Here is a 17,258-nt window from a genome sequence, read left to right as displayed (position 1 = left end):
ATTTTTGAATTGCACATAACCCCCTAAGTGAAATGTGTTTGTCTCTTTACTGGCTACAAACACTTCACAGTGAAACCTTGACAACAATTTAAAATAATTGTTATTCTTTCAAAAGTGGATGAAGAAGCTGGATTGGAAAGGTTGAATAATTAATCATTTAGAAAAATCTAGAAGAGGTGCTAGTGTTCTGAAAGTTACTTCAGAATGAAACCAAGATAAATGGTAAATACATGAAGTAATTGATACTCACTTCTGAAACATCTGATATTCTCAGCTTGTATAGAGTTATCATATTTCATCATACAGAGAGTCCTTTTAAGTGAAAGCCTAATAAAACATGAAGTAGGATAGTTATAAATATTTTGCTTGTACAGTGACCCCTATTGACTAAGTAGTGGTAATATAACAGCATGAATGGAAATCTTTGTATGGAGCAGGCAAGCAGCCTGTGCCGTGTGCAAGGAGGTCACCTTGTCCTCATGTGCAGATAATAGAGCTGCTGTTTCGCTGGAGCGTTCTGGAGACAGCTTTACCCATGAGGACAAAACTTTGGTTCAGGGTCTAAGAAACAGTGGATAGGAACATCAGAAAGAAGGACTAAATCACAGGCTTTGGCTTACAGAAACATCTGAATGTTTTCTGAATTTAGGGCATTCTTCTAGAACAGAACTATATCCTTTAATATATGAAACTGAGGGAAATAAGTATTCCTGATAACTACTGTTTTTACAATATCTTTTAATATGTGAAAGTGAAGGAAATACATACTCCTGATTCATTACCTCATTGTATCATCCTTGGCATATGTTACTAGTTGGGTTTTTTTAATGATCTTTCCTTTAGCCCAGACAGGTGAGAAGTCAATTTTTCCTGTGTATTTCTACTTGTGCCTTTCATATACTTCTCTATTATCAATTTAATTAGAATAAAACAAATACAGAAATCTTTTCTAGTCTAGTGTCCTTATGTATGTAATAGTGCAAGCTATTCTTGTTCTGAAAGAACAATTCTAAATAGAATTGCAAAACTTGAGAAGTGCATGGCAAAGGCTATTAATGCATCTTAATAGTACTTTGTGCATAATCTGTTTATCCAAGCTCAATTTTTAAAGTTTGAATTTACCAAATCTAAGGAGTATATTATTAAAGTGTTTCTAGGATAAGAGAATTCAGACAGATTATATTTAATAGGATGCTAGAATAGTTGCTTTTAATAGTCCTTCTGGTACTGCAGAGTCTCATGTAGCATTGTAACATTCTAGTATTGTTTATTATTTTTTATGTTTATTTCATCGCTAGTAGGCCACTGGGTGCAAAGACCATTGTAGTGGATTTGTGCAGAACAAGAGAGTAAGACATTCTTTGTAAGTGTCTTCGAAAAAGATTAGTCCTGAAGTCTAAGGCATGCTGAGTGAGAGAGTAATCAATTTTGTGTTCTATTGCTTAAACTAAACTGTCTAGGCAGGTACGCCATTGTCTCCGTCCATGAAAGGGCTGTCCGTGGCATCCCTGAGACCATTACCGGAAAGTTCATCCGATTCTGATGCCTGGATTCAGAAATCGTGGTGCAGGGAAAGAGTGGTAAAAGTGCAGAACGCAAATAACACAATGATATAAGACCTGCCAGTTAATCATTAGAAGGAGCCCAAGAGGTAGTCACCTCTGATTTTGGCCTGTGTTGCCTGAGATAGTGTCAGACTGTAAAGTCTATTTCTGAAAGCCATGTCAAAAGCCTATGTCCAGAAGTTAGACAAATTCTGAATAGAAATGAGGAGTAACTGTATTGAGGTGCAGGTAAAAACAGTTCAAGCCACTTTCTAAGTAATTTGAATTTTCTTTTGTATAAAATGTGAATCGATATTGGATAGTCAAGAAATACAATTTAATTTTACCACAAGTTATTCAATGAACTGCAAATATTACTGGGTACAACTGTATGGCCTTTGTTATACAACAGGTCAGATTAGATGATCATAATGGCCCCTTCTGGCCTTAAAACTCTGTGAATACATGAATAATTTAAAACCTGTCCTGCCAAACCTTATTCGTTGAGGTAGTCATATTAAAATCCTGTGGGACTAGTCATGCGAGTGAAGGTTGTGGGATCAGGCCTAAAGTGAGTAATCATATTCACTTTGTGTTTAAATTTATTGATAAAAGTATAAAAGATTCACATCAAGTAAAGATGAGATTCTTTAAAATGGGAGATGGTTATGCAGTAATATTCCACTTCAGTTCCTTAATTTAGTCATTATCAAAATAATTTAGAAAGTTCTCTTGTTTCAGTCTCCTGAAAATATTCAGTTCTGTTGAGCTGGTATAGTTCAATATAGGAACAATTAAAAAATACTATTTAAAATATCATTATATATAAAAAAAAGTTCCCTTATGTTGTTAAAATGGTAATAAATTCATGCTCCTAACAGTATGGTAGCTGTAGGCCTATTAAAATTGTTGTCAATTCATTTCAATGCACATAATTATTTTCCTTTATTTTCCAGTTTTATGATTGATTTCTAATAATCACTTAGTTTCTAAAAGCCGTAACTGAAGGACTTGTTGATATTTGCACAGACGAGAATACTTATCTGGGATTCACTCTGGGAAGTACCATCCTCTGCAAACATTAGAACTTATTTTGAAACATGATTAAAATCAGTATCAGCAGGTAGATGACATGGACAAAGAGTTATGAATTCATGTCATATATGCCAGAACTCTCAGAAGGTAGTTGGACAATAGCTTAGTTGACTAAATATGACTTTTAAATTCAGAGTTTTGTGAAATGACTTAAAAAAGATTACGGAGACCATTCTACTAAGCGAGCGTTGGTAGTGCTTTATCTTGCAGCTTTTTTTTTTTTTTAACCTTAACATATTTTATATTGCTTTTTTGATTTAGTTGTACTGTTCAGCCTGTTGTACAAAGTGAGGAGATCCTTTTATATTACAGCTCTGAAAGCAGTCATTAAAGCTTCAAAGTTTCCTCAGCAGGTGGAGGAGGAGATCCTTCTTTGGATTTTTGCTCTTGCAACTTGTCTGCCCATATTGCAGTGTATAGGTGCATTAAAAAATGTGATTAAGAAGCTAAAGCTTCATTGAAAGTACTGTAACAACAACTAGCAAGCAGGAAACGAAAGTATAATTTTTATTTGCAAAGCATCCTGTGGCATGTAAAAGAGCATGAAAACACAAAAAACAGCTTGTGCTTTGTTATTTAAATGATAGTCATCCTGAGCACTTGCTGCTAGGTGCTGGTGTCTGCCTAGTGTGTGAGATAGAGCTCTAGAAAATTGTTCATGATGATTTCCAAGGTGGCAGGAGATTTTGATGGTTTACAAAGTCCCTTTACTCTCAAAGATAGAACTCAGGGTTTTTTGGTGAGAGGAAGGGGAAGGTGGTTAGAATGTGACTTTTTTGGTGACTAGACATTCTTGTTATATGTGGATGTACTTTGAGGTAGGCATGATCTTTTATTTGTATTTTATTCTGCAATAGTAAACTGTAAAAATCACATATTTATCCCTTCTAGAGGAATAATTTAATGTTAAAATGTTCTTTCTCATTCATGATTTGTTACTTCAGTGATCCCACATTTTCATCTGTGATTTTCTGCACAGTTATCAAGTCCCTCTGCCCTCTAGTTTGGACACTCCTTCCATAGTGGTAGAGTGGAAGGCCCTGCAGTCAGGTCTGCGTCCCAGCATGGAAGTGCTCAGGAATGCTTGTGGAAGTATGAGTGCTAAATGTCAGGTGTACTATATTCCTAGGTGTTATAGCATAGCAAAACAGTAGAATGCATGTTCCAGAAAGTAAATATTTTTTTAAAATACTATCTTAGCTGTGAAAGAATACTACTGCATATGTGTATGCATAACTGGAGTTTTAAGACTTTTACATTATTTAGTTTCTTGATACTGCATTTTCTCACAGCTGTCATCAGGAGGCATTTAGTAGCATGTTCACTATTGTTAATAGTATAACTTTTGAATAAGTTCAAAAATGTATAGCATAAAGCACTTAGATTGCATGACAACTATAATTAAATTTCTCAAATTATTTTGCGTTTATTAGTTCTTGTTCTTCTATTTATTTTTTGGGGAAAGAGAATGATTGGGAAGTAATCTGAAAGGAAAGATTTGTTGGTTGATAAATTAACTGATGTTTGTGTACTCAAATTTTCGCACGCATCTGAGTAGCAAACTAGAGCTGGTGGCATATTACAGAGAAAAGTTGGAAAATTATTCAGTGATAACATAGGGAAGTCTAAGCTAAGTTCTTAGCTTTATACTTGGAGAACTTAATACCTGAGCTCAGGTTTTATCATCATTGTAGAGATCAGATTTCTTTTCTTCAAGTAAAAACTACTTTTCTCAGCCAGTGAATATGTTTGTAGCTTTCAGATTTTTGATCACTGATCTGTCTAACATAATCTCATATTTAGAAATCTGAAAGCTGTGAAAATATTGACAATCTTGAAAACAAGTATCCTCTCATAACCTCAAATTATCTCAGGTGATTATTGACTCTGTATCATCTCTAGAAAGTTTAACGTTAGAAAATTTCTTCTTTCCTTGGAGTTGTTCTTGTCCTTATCATGTATCATCATTTTCTCCTTCCTCCTCATGTAGATAATTCTCAAAGAGGTATGGTAAGAATGAGAATCTAAGAAAGAGGAACTCCTGAATTTTAAAGATTAGTCAGCTGTTGCCCCCTTTGGGATAGTCATTTAGTTTTGTTATGTGTTTCCTCATCTGCAAAAGGAAGTTAACATATGCTTAACAGAGCTGTTAAGTAACTTCATTAGTGACTGGCTTTAAAGCTTTTATAGACCTACGTATTCTTCTAGCAGTGAGCAGTGTCTTGATTGTAGCAATTAGAAGATTTTGTAAAAAGACAAATCAATGAAATACGTTTTTGGTATTTGGTAACACTAGGCTAGGTATATACATGGCATTTTTCTAGCAGCCGTATTTAATTATTGAGTTAACAATTTTAAAAATATTCATTCATTTTTCCTTAAAATAAAATAGCATGATCAAATTATTTTACTCTTTACTTTTCAGGAATATGTATTTTGCTCAGCTGTTTCTTAGAATTCCCAGTCTGTAGCATAATTCCTGCTGAGATTGTCAGTAATGGAGGAATTATGATATGGAATGGTTAACTGAATTAGGTATACACTCTTAATATTTTCTTTACTAATGAGTGGAGGAGAATATTGGAGACTAATGTTATCCTACATTTTATAATACTTTCAATTTTTATGAAGAATCTTGTCAGTGAGATGACTTAATTTTGCATTGAGAGATGGTACTATTTCTGTAATACATAGATAGAGGAAAAGTGATAAGTGAAGTTGTTGTTTGCACAAGGGAAAAGAAAGAGTTGATGGCCAGATTTGGAATTAAAAATAGGTCAGTCTTGATTCTTACCTTTGAGTCCTAATTATAAAACTACTTGTTTTTAACTATAATGTTTGGTGTCAACATCTTCAAGCAAGTTTTTTCACGCTTCTTCCTTAAAAGGATTGATTTTTGGTATTATTTACTGTTCATTGAAATAAGCTTTTAATAAGCTTTTATCCCCCACTGTTTGTAATATTGTTGTCATTAATTTTTCCTTTATTTTAGTTTCCGATCTGTTGTACAAGATGCTGCACAAATGTATGTGAAGATTTGCTGCAGCTAGAAGAGATTACAATGTTAAAATATCAAAACAGTATTTCCTATCCGCTGAAAAATATATCTGCTGTTGAAGTTAAATTACAATACAGATTTATAAAGGTGTAACATAATTACAAATGGACCGAGTTTGATTTTTTTTAGGTTTCTAATTTAGGTTTGAAGCTCTCTTTGCCTTTCTCTGTTGACATATTATAATTGTGTGAATGAATTCTTATGGTTCGCAACATCTGATTATTATCAGGATCAAATCTGTTCTAGTCTTGTCATGGACAAGAATGGAAACCTAATTTAAATATTACTTTTATAATAATTTTATATCAGCCTAAAATTTATGCTTGATAAACAGAACTCATTTTTCAGACGTTTTAGCAGATACTGTTTTAGAGTATTTATTTAAATATGTATTTTTAAAAGGTTGGACAGTGGATAGTGCAGAAATGATAATAAAGCATGAGCTTGCTCATTTGTGTAAACAGGGTCTTTCTTTTGTGAGCATGTCTTGTTAACTATCCTTTGCAGAGCCTTACTAGTGCTTCTTGAATAATTTCTTCAAACTATGCAGTACAGATTCCTTATTTTAGCACTAAGACTTACAAAGGCTTCTTTTAGCAGCCTTTAATTTTGTACTTATGTATGTGACATAGCCTGTGGCTGTGATATCTACTGTGAATCTGCAGTTGTTTTGGGATGAAAGAAAAAGGCAGCTGGAAACTCAGTAGCTACATCTAGCTGTCTACCTAGAGAAGGCCTTGATTTCAAGTTTATCTAAACAAGCTCGACTAATCCCAACTATCTAGGGGGATCCACTGTCAAAACAAGCAGCATGGCCCTAAGGCAAACACAACCATACAGAAATGAAGGCTGGGACTTCCAATACTCCAATGACTGCCTACTGGAGGCTTTTTTTTTTTCCCTGAAAGAGTAAGAGAGGTAAAATTTGCATAATGCCTTTTCATTGGAAACTTTTGGAAAGCTGACAGAGGTCCAGCTTATAGCTCTGTAGCTATAAGCTGTATTGTTACACAGAGTCTATAAGAGAATCCTTGAATGACCTAACCATATTGAAAGAAAAAATGGAAGCATCCAAGTATAGCCAAGTGAGTGTGGAAAAGAGGGCTACTGCATTGTCTAACATCTGCTCTACTTCTCGTTAGTTTTGTTCTTTGGTATTCTATGTGGACTTTGGAGAAACCTAAGACAGCCTAACATGAATCCTATAATCTTCCTTCTGAATATTTATGTAGTGTGCCAGCCTCTAAGCTGTCCTTTGCATCTTCCTACTTCCCCCTCATTTTCATGCTCTCAAATGAGGCCAACATTTCAAAAGCTAAATAAATGTTTGTGAATGTTTATAAAAGATTTGCATAAATTTGTCCTTGTTTGATGAAGATCACTTTTTTCGTATGCCAGTTCTGAAATTTTTTAAAGGTTTCGGTGCTTGTCTTGACAACAAAGTCCTGCCTGGGAGAACAATGATTGCTGATTAAGAGGGTACGCAGTTGTAGCTGAATAGAGCATGTGAGATGATGTCTAAAAGAGCCAGTATCTAAAGCCAGAATTCTATCGTTTAGCAAATGTTGACCAAAATAGATATTTAAAGCTATGTTTTAAAGCTGTGCGACTGTCTTATGGTAGGAAATCTTACGATGAGAGAAGTTTGTGATTATCTGTTCACAGCTAACAGTTCTAACATCATTTTTCCTAAAAGTAGAAGTGAAAATATTCCTCATCGTTAATTTCTACATGTTTAATGTATTTTATTCAATTACTATTTCAGTTTTCTGATGCAGCCATTTCTGCTTGTTTATATCATTTTTCAGTTCTTTCTGATTTAAGACTGGAAGCATTGCTCTCTCCACAGCAAATGCAATTTTGTTTGTAATGTGTTAGCTAAAATCCATTTGCTTAAGATGAGTCTAAATCTTAATTTGATTGGAGAGTTAAAGATGTTTATTGAGGGAGGTCTCTTTGAAAACCTGCTTAAATGTTTATTTCAGATTTACTTCAAGATTTGTTCTAGTGAAAAAAAGTACTAGTCATTTTGTTCCTTTGTTCTATCAGTTGAGAGGTTGAAGTTGTCATTAAGGCAAAAACTACAGCTACTTCTCTGACACAGTTTTTATCACATCTGCTAGGCCTGTGTCCCAGGAGGAGCTGTGTAGAGCGGTGAATTCAGCATAGGCCCATTATCTACTGATTTTGCGTGTGTTGTAAAAAGAGAGAGACCTCAGGGAGGCTTGGAGCCTCCTCCCGTGTAATGTCCAAGTCAGATTTGAAGGACTGGTGGCAGGAAAGCTTTGGCCTTGGGGTGTGAATTCTAAGAAAGAGAGTCACAATTAAGTTTAAAAAATTCAGGGATTTTGAGCTTTATAATGAAATATGTTTTTAGTAATGCAAGATGAAAAGTTGCCCATCTGTGCACACATTTTGTATGCTTAAAATATTTAAAGAATAGCAGGTCTCAATATGCTTAAGAAATGTTATTTATTTCATGTTTTTCCTGTTTCCAAAATTGTGTGTGTAGATTTTTTTTTTTTTTTAATAGCATTTTCCTGAGGACAATTGGTTATCTTCAGTGAAATGATGTTTTAATTTCATACCAAATACCCGTCACCTCTTCACCCCCAGCAACATACTAGAAGTGAATTTTATAGAAAAACCTTCCCCTTATTGTAGGTTTATAATTTCTTAGAAAGAGAATGGATTTTTAGAACACTAAGCAAATGGATGAACTACTGCTATAAAGTTGTATTCAAACACTAGTAACCTTAAAAAAAAAAAAAAAAAGAAAGGTGCCATAAAACTAATTTAAGATAATTTAAATTAATGCTACTAAGCAAATTATACTTCTCTTTTGGGGACAGAAGAGTTTTTTTATAGAACTGATTAAAATTCTTAATTTTTTTTGACTGTTATAAAAGTCAGTAATAGTACTGCTATAAGAAGTAATATAAGTAACTATCAATTTACAAGCTTCTAGAAAGATTTTATAATAGTGTTGATGAAATTTTACATTAATATTATAACTGAGCAATGATATTCTGAGGGAATTCATGTACTGTAACAGCTTTTTTTTTAAGATCAGAAAGGGATCTGGAAAAATCCTGTTTTCAAGTTCATTGCTCTGCTTTCTCTGCTGCTTTGTCTTGCAAACTCAAATTTTTGTTGTGGCTTTGTGATACTGGTCTTTGCAGGCAGAGTGTTTTCTTCTTAACTTTAAAATTCATTTTATAAACTATTTGCATTACAACACTTATCTTGAATTTTAACTATATAATTACATGGCATTTGTTAATTCATGTGAATAAGCTATCATAGTAATAACTTTAGCAAAATACAATAGAATATAATAAAACTAATAAAATGCAAACTAAGGTTCAAATCTTCAAAACAGTGTTTACTGAACCCTGTTTTGTTATTCATAGCTGTGTTGAAGTTGGTGATTGAATTTGTTGTGCTAGCATTGCTTTACTACATCTAATATTCTTTAAATAAATTTCTGATGTGCGACCTACCTTTTCATTTTAAGTAGTTGCTTTGTTAAATATTGTCTAAAATAGTATTCTTAGCAAAACATTTTACTGAATTTCAAAAAGATGTTCTCTTTCCTTGGTACATGAATTTCCGACCAACTCATGGATTTATAGTGCTCTAGATTATTTTATACTTTTTATACTTTTTTTTTTTTTAAACATTCTTTGGGCTTGGCTGTTATCAACATTAACTTGATTATTAGGGTGAGCTAAAAACTACATTGAATTCTTAAACCTGTTTTTCCATTCCAGTTGATCATTTGATTAATTGTTAGCTTAGAATTTTCAGATCGGTGAATTAAAAGTAAAAGCAGTTTACAGTTTTGTAGTTGTAAGGCAGATTAAAGTATGACCCAAATTTTTAAATACTTGGGTAATATTTTACTTCATTTAATGTCTTGGCACTCTTGTATGCTGTATTAACATTTTTGCAATATTTAAATTTGATGTTGTTTTCCAGCAGAAATAAAAATTAGGCAAACCTTTTAAAGATGAATTTGTCTGTTAGTTCCTAATTTTTATTTTGCAGTAATTCTGATTTTTTAAAACTAAACTGTTCTGCTCTGTAGTTGTCAGTTGAAATAACTCACACCAAGTCATCCATAGTTGCTTGCTGGTCATGTCAAGGATCCTGTTACTATTCTTACATTCCTTGATTATAAATTTTCCGTTCCATAAAGCTGGCTTTCCTTGTTCTCTTTTTAACCCTTGTTGCTCTCCAGTATCTCCTTCCTTTGTCAGTCTGTTGATGTGCTCTTGAAGCACTCTTCGTTTCCCCTCCATGCTAAGGGGATAGGTTTCATGCATGTTTCATGGTTTCAGAGGGTATCTCAGGCTGGATAAGTTGAAAATTATTTGCATTTCCATCCTTTCTGTTTAGCATTTCACCTACGGCAGCCTCATCAGTACTTCACCTTTGTTTGAGGTCAAGGAAATAAAACTCACTTCATGTTCTTTTTCATCACTGAGTCAGCTCTCAGTGGAAAACCCATCTTGTTTGCAGTGCTCCATTCTCTTGTAATATGTGAATTATCACCTTCTATAAATGTTGTATGGACTTTCTGAAATGTGTTGTTTTCCATAGCATTCCCATACCTAAAATTGTTGTCTGTATTCTGCATAATCTTTTGAACTTTGTCTTGTTTTTCCTCAGGTTTCCCAGTAGGCTTCCAAATATGGATTCCCAACCTGTTATCATACATAATCTTTCACAGATCTTCTCTGCCTGTTTTAATTTTGGTTTACTCCAGCTTCTACTCAAACTTTTCTTGTTTCACTTTGAATCTAAGGGTAGATTATGTTTGGAACACTCTACCTGTCTTATATAAAACTCAACAATTTGCATATCTTTTTCTCAGTGCATTTAAAAAATTTTTATTTAATTGTAGCTGTAACATATGATGTTTGTTACTTATGTTCATTTGAAAAAGAGAAATAAAACAGTCCTGTGTGCTTAGGAGGGTCTGAAGTTGTTCCACTGATTTTGAAATGGGAGCATATAGTGTGTGTGGGTGTGTGTGTGTAAAAGTGTATGTTTATACATATATATATTTATGTAGGCACACACATACATATGTATACACACACATATGTATGTATTTAAAGATTTGAATTAAGATGCTCTTTGCATTGGGTGCATATTAAATTCACAAGTGAATATGCAAGTATACTTTTCAGCAACAATCAGCTTTCTCTGCTGTCTATTTATATCAGTATGTGGACAATCCAGGACATGAGTTAAGTGTGCATTTAACAACCTTGCTTTGCATATGCTTTTGAAGCGTAGGGGGAAAAGGGAAGGAGGAGGAGGAGGAGGAGGATAGCCTTTCACAGGCTGCCTCTCCTTCATGAATTGCTATGGGACACAAAAGGGCTGAACACTGTATTATTTATTTTGAAAACTTTGCTGCTGAAACCAAACTTAATCAATGAGCTCTGTGTTTTCTCCGATAAGTTATGTACTGGCTTTATCGATTGGGAAGGATTTTAGAAAGCCCGTGTGAGGTTTATAATGTCAGCAGTGTTTTGATTATGAAAAGAGTTGGAACCCTGGGACGTGAAACCAGGTGGTGTATGTCCTAGCGCCAGTGGTGACACGGCTAGGCTCGATCCCCCTGGGGACACAGTTCATGCCCTGCACTTTAACTGTGGTGACTGGCTGCTATAGATGCACTTTTTGCTCATTAAAATGTTAAAAATCAAACTGCATGTAAAAAGATTTGTGAAAATATAAACTTGGGGATTGATCCAGAAAACTGGCATGTGATACCCTAGGGACACTGGTTTCAGCTACTGGGTAATTTATGCTTTATCGGCTGTGTGTCTTTTTTTTTTTCCCCCTTCTATTTTTTTTTCCTTTTTTATAGGGTTCATTTTAGAGCAATTTATGTAGTTTTTCTTTAAATATATATATATATAAAGGAATAAAGCACGAAAAAAGGCTATTAATACTACCTCTGTCTTTCACATCAGGTAGAAACATGAAAAGGATTCTAAGATGTCATGGAGGGGTTCTGGGTTTTGTTTTGTCACATTTTTTTTTTTTTAGAATCCTAAAAAGATGATGATCCTGCTATGCATTAAGTAATCACCCACCTAAACAGATCTATAGGAAGATGTATTTTATATAGGTAGCACCATATGTCAAATTCACTAGTAGTAAAAAAAAAAAAAAAAAAAGATTACATGCACATTAACTAGCTTGAGCAAAAATTGAATAGTTCTCCAATAATGATATTTCTTACATATAAACTATTGATAGCCTTACTAATTAAAATGTGATTCTGTGTGTGATTTTTGTTTAATAGGCAAAATTTAAAAAATGCCTCTGTGATTAACCTGTACTGGTTGGTTGTCTCAGTTTTTTGAACTGTAAATCAAGCAGATAGTTCTTTGCATATAATGAGTGGCAAATCTGTATAGTAAGATTATAATCTTGCATAATTCTGTTACTGAAAAGTTCTGTTTTAAGAGACAAAGACAGTGTATGGTGGTACAGATTAAGTATATTGCCTATTTAAGTGAGAATTTCATTTTCTGTTTAGGAAGCTATAAATATCCAGAAACAAGTGTAAAGTAAGTTCTGTGTGATATCTGGTTATCCTCCAATAGTGCAGTGCTGATGATAGTGTTTCATCATGTGAATGTTTTTACTTGCAGTTATATAATTATTTATGAATTTAGTTTCCAGTTATGAGTAAAGGACAACCGTGTAATAATTAAAATTGATGAAGATGAATGCATAAGCAGGCATATGAATTTAGTTTGATTCAGCGATCTGAAGTGTGCAGCAGACTGTTTAGACCCCTGTGGAAGTCAGTGAGGCTCTGTACAAGGGTGAACCCAGTCACATGAATAATGTTTTTACAAACACGTTATTTTATTGCAAAATACATATTTCTGCAGAGTTTACTCTGAAATCTGAATAGTTTCTTTGCAAGTTTCCTGCTGATATTGAAAGCAAGAGACTTCATTGATGTACATGGCAGTCTTAAATAGATCTTTTCTTGTTTTCTAAAGAAGCCAAAAGGTAGTTAAATAATCTGTAAGTAAACTGACAAGCAGTCAAAGTTTCCTTATTTTTTTCTACCTGAAATCATGTTAAAAACTTGCCACATCTTTTTTGTCAAGAAATTTCCAAAGTAGAGTCTGTGAGCAGCTCAGCCTGAAACCATAGCTAAGAATGAGATACGCTTATTTGAATTACGTAGGCGGAACATGTTCTTGCAAGGGAGTCAATATGTTTTCTGCTTCATTGAATAGGTTATTAGATTGATGTAGTTTATTTGTTGAATGATGGAATTGGTTTTAAAAATAAATGAAGCGAGAAGCTTGGTTTAGTTATTGCTGATAATTTATCAGATGGTTTATCATTTAGTCATAAAGATCTTGTTTCAGTTTAAGGCAGAAGTATTATTTACATTTCAGGTGCTGAGATATTTAAGTGTAAAGGGGAGAACAGACAATAAATTGGTAAATGTTTACAAACCTTGTAGCCTTTACATTGGATTTCGTAATACAGAATTCACACTTTGGATATAATAGAATAGTATAATGTCAACATATTACTCTGTATATTTTGAGACTTACATATCTTTCTGTTTTTGCTCCATTAATGATAGAATCTGTTTAAAGTTTTAAAGTTGAAAATGATTTTTTTAATTATAAGCATTTCTCTCTTGATTGTATTTTCAGACTTCACACTTACACTTTCTATTTGATATCATAGAAAGGTTATATTTAAAAGTTTCTCTAAGTCTGAGGTATTGCTTTGCAACATCTAGAACATGGTTTGTAGAGGAAATAATTTATTTTAATATACATTATTTTAATCAGTCTATTAACACTTCAAATTTTATTTCTAGTAGTAGTAGGAAATGTTAAACATTCCTGCTATGAGACCTATTGGCTTTATCTTTTGTTATTTGTCTTGCTGATGTTAGGAAGCATTCTGTAATCTCCCAGACCTCTGTTCCTAGGTAACAGGCAAAAGCTGTGCCAGCAGAAGTGGTCCTGCCAGGCCAAACCCATGTGGTTTGGTGTTATTCACTATGATCCATATGGTCAGGGTAGAGATTGCCTCTAGAGAGGTGTTAACACTCAACAACCCACCTCCTACCCTTTGGAGAATTGCTGGATGGCTCCTGCTGCCTGCCCATGTGTGAATCTTGATTAATTTTTCATTTTTAATGAAGTTTGATCATGTTTATTATTTCGCATGATTGACTGCCTGGTACACCTCCCGTGTAATTGATAAAGCCCATATTTCTTCATCTGTCTTTTATTTCTTCAGGGCAAAGTTGTGAAATTGTACGATGTGGTTAATATTAGATTTATTGGTCCCATTAGATGTATAAATTATCTCTTTTTCTCTCCACAGGAAGTTCTACAGACTTTGACCAAGTTTTGTTTCCCCTTCTATGTGGACAGGTAGTGTTAGATTTTCAAACTTTACAAGAAAATAAGCTTGTCAATAAAACCACTATAGAAAATAAAAACCATACCATTCTTAATGTTCTGTCTGTTTGACTGTGATTTAAAGCACTCAAGTGCAAAATATAGTCTCAATATTCCTTTTTCCTGCAGTTTTTATGGGCACTATCAAAAAGAAAAGTGTTTTAAAAGTTTGAACTGTTCTCTGGCAGCAATAAAAGTGCATTTTGTTTCAGTTTTACATAGTATTTGGATGTTAAAATGCTTGAGTAGTAATCGTCAAATATACAATATCAAAACTTTTGTATACGTACATGTTTGAATACTTAACTGCCAGAATTTAGACAGAATAATGAATTTTTAAATGCTTTACATTTAAAGGCCTCCTGATCTTGTTGGAATGCTGGTGGTTTCCTTGTGGCTACTTAATGTGGCTTCTAATTTTTTTTTCTGAAAATAAAGTAACTTCTAGTGGATTTGATGGGACCTATGTTCCACTGAGAATATTAGATTTTTGTAATATAGACAACACCAGAACTAAAGTTTTTTGGGGGGGTTTGTCTTTACTTTGAGTTACTCTTAATGATTTCATGGAGAGCACAAATATTCAAATTTTAAAAGGATGTACCACTGTTCCTGTCACATAGCAGTGAAAAATATTCAGAGTGTTAGCTGCAAGACAAGTGACGCTAACCAGTTAAATGATGCTGCTAAAATTGATTTTAATTGTGATTAGACTGTTAGAAATGTGTTTTTCTCATTTCAGTGGAATTTGTGATACTTAGAATAAAGTGATTTTCTTTATAAATCACATGCATTTTAATTTGAATTATCACTTCTCATATGAGCCATTATTTATTCATTTTTTTTATCCTGCAGGCCAGCTTGAGCAGGTGTTTTTAAGTTACCTTGAAAAACTCTTCACTGATTTCTGTGAATGTAGATAAAATCTTACTCTGCTTCTTTGGAGACAGAAGTTTGGAGACAGAGTAAAACCTCTGCTACACTTTGTCCTCCTGTGTAGTAGTCTCAGGTTGGGGAGAGCCAAAAGCTTGAACTGATCATGCAGATGATAAGTTCTTTCAACCCTCCAGGTGGTTCCTGCAGATCAAGGTTGAGAAACATTGCTGAGGCACTGTTGGAGACTGTTTTTATCACCAGTGCCTGTGCTATACCCGATTTGTACATAAAGAGAGATTTTGAATATCCTAGACTGCCGACTTGAGCTACTTAACCAGTGCTTGTTGACTCAGGTGACCTTTAACAGCTACAAATACTTCTAATATTTTAGAATAAATTTTACTGATCTTTTTTCCCTTCTTATAGGGAGGAAATATATATATATATATTTTTCCCACATACATGTTTAAAGGTAGTTTGCTTAGTAACAGAACCATTTGTGCTTACTATGTGTAGAGCTTTTTTTTTTTTTTTTTTTTTCTTCCCCAACAAAACATTATAACATTTTGAAGTACAAGAAGGTTGAAAACCCATATGGAGTGAGTGCAAATGGGAACTTAATGAAAAGTGAATCCCATTCCTGGAATTCTCTTGTTTGACCAAGTATCAGAGGCTTGAATCAAAAAGACCATAAGCCAACCCAACCATTTTTTAATGCTAAGAAGAGATTGTGCCCTGTAGCACTCTTAGCAATTTAAAATTGAGACTTTCAGTGTTCCACAATGTAAAGACAAAGTTAAGGATGTGGCAGCTGAGAGAGATGTGTGCTACTTCTCTTCTCCTAGATGTAAAAATAACTAAGTGGATGTGTATGGACTGTATGGAGATATGTCAATAAATACTTATTGTTATGTCTTTTATGATGCAAATTTGACTCATGTTTGAATTATGTGTGGGGATTAACCTTCCAGTTACAGTGAGAAAGAAAACTACATCACTAAATGCAAATGTATCAACTGTAACCACAATAAAATGAAAAATATAGTGCATCTTAGGTACAGGTGGTTCAGCGTTTAGCTACTTCCAGGTTTAAAGCTGGTCAAATATCTGTTCTTAGAGACTATTTCTGGAAATTGTCTGGAGTGACAAATTTGGATTATTTGGTCTTTTCTTTATTTATGGTCACCGTACTACTAATTATTTGTTTATACATTTCTTATAACATTTAAAATAGTTGTTGAAAGTGTTGAATGGCTAGCCTCATAATGAAGTGACCTCAGACAGTGCTTTGATTTCCCCTCAATATTCTCAGTAAATATTTTGTTTTCTACTGTGAGATAGAAAGAATTTACTTTCAGAAATACTTTCTTCAGTTATATGTCAGAAAAGTTGCACAGTTGTGACTTACAGTGCAGATTAGCACTCTCCATTGGGAGAGTGCCTAAAGAGCAGCATGTTGGATCAAATTTGCAGTTGCTGTGAGGTGAGGTTTTTTTGTATTGTGTTTTGTTCAATCTGAACAGAAAGAGACAAACATTAAACTGACTTCAGTAAAGGCATTGTAAATAATTAGATTCTATTTCCAGTTAACTGGATTTTCATTTTACCTTGTTGTTAGCTTTAACAATTTTAATGTTAGAATTTCTCTGTAATATTGAGTTTTTAAAATTATTCTTCTGAATGTAATAGTGGACATACTTGCTGATTGTTCAAATAAATTAAGATCATAGAATAATAACTTCTCTGGGAATAATACTCTGTACAGGACATCTCTCTAGGATCTCTGGAAAAATTATCAGTATGAACTATGAGGAAGAGATACTAATGAAAGTGGTGAGACATGCTTAACTTCTGAAGAATTGAAACTACTTTTTCTTTCACTAACTCACAGGACAAAGTACCCTTAACTGTTGTGGAACGTATGTTTTAAAGTTCTGCTTAAGTGATGCCTCAAATTTATACCCTTTCTTGGAAGTACTTTTAGTTAGGGAACTTTAATTTACATATCAAAATTCTGTGTTATGTGTAGTGAACACCAGGGTTTCAGTGCAGACCTCTTGGTGACACTTCCATTCCCTGACTTTGATGAAAAAACATTGTTCAATATCCTCAAATGCTGAGGAAGTGTGTAAGGCTTCATACATGTCTCTTCAGTGTCTGCAGATTTCATAAAACAGCATAGCAAAAGCTGAAAAAGTACTCTGGCTT

At 33.7% G+C, this 17,258-nt stretch overlaps 1 protein-coding gene across 8 annotated transcripts in view; it reads left to right on the top strand.

Annotated features, from left to right (window-relative positions):
* Nucleotides 1–17,258, top strand: part of DENND1A (DENN domain containing 1A) — a 220,941-nt gene that overhangs the window by 45,258 nt on the left and 158,425 nt on the right. For 7 of the 8 annotated variants that reach the window (XM_062590923.1, XM_062590925.1, XM_062590922.1 and 4 more), the window contains exon 4: nucleotides 14,098–14,147. The exons of the other annotated variant lie outside the window; for it this stretch is intronic. In XM_062590923.1, coding sequence (XP_062446907.1) covers nucleotides 14,098–14,147 — 50 coding nt within the window. The remainder of the gene's footprint in view (nucleotides 1–14,097; nucleotides 14,148–17,258) is intronic. 8 annotated transcript variants of the gene reach the window in all.

Source organism: Rhea pennata, chromosome 18 (assembly GCF_028389875.1).
Source record: "Rhea pennata isolate bPtePen1 chromosome 18, bPtePen1.pri, whole genome shotgun sequence".
Taxonomy (NCBI): Eukaryota; Metazoa; Chordata; class Aves; order Rheiformes; family Rheidae; genus Rhea; species Rhea pennata.
This window is presented reverse-complemented; position numbering and strand designations above follow the sequence as displayed.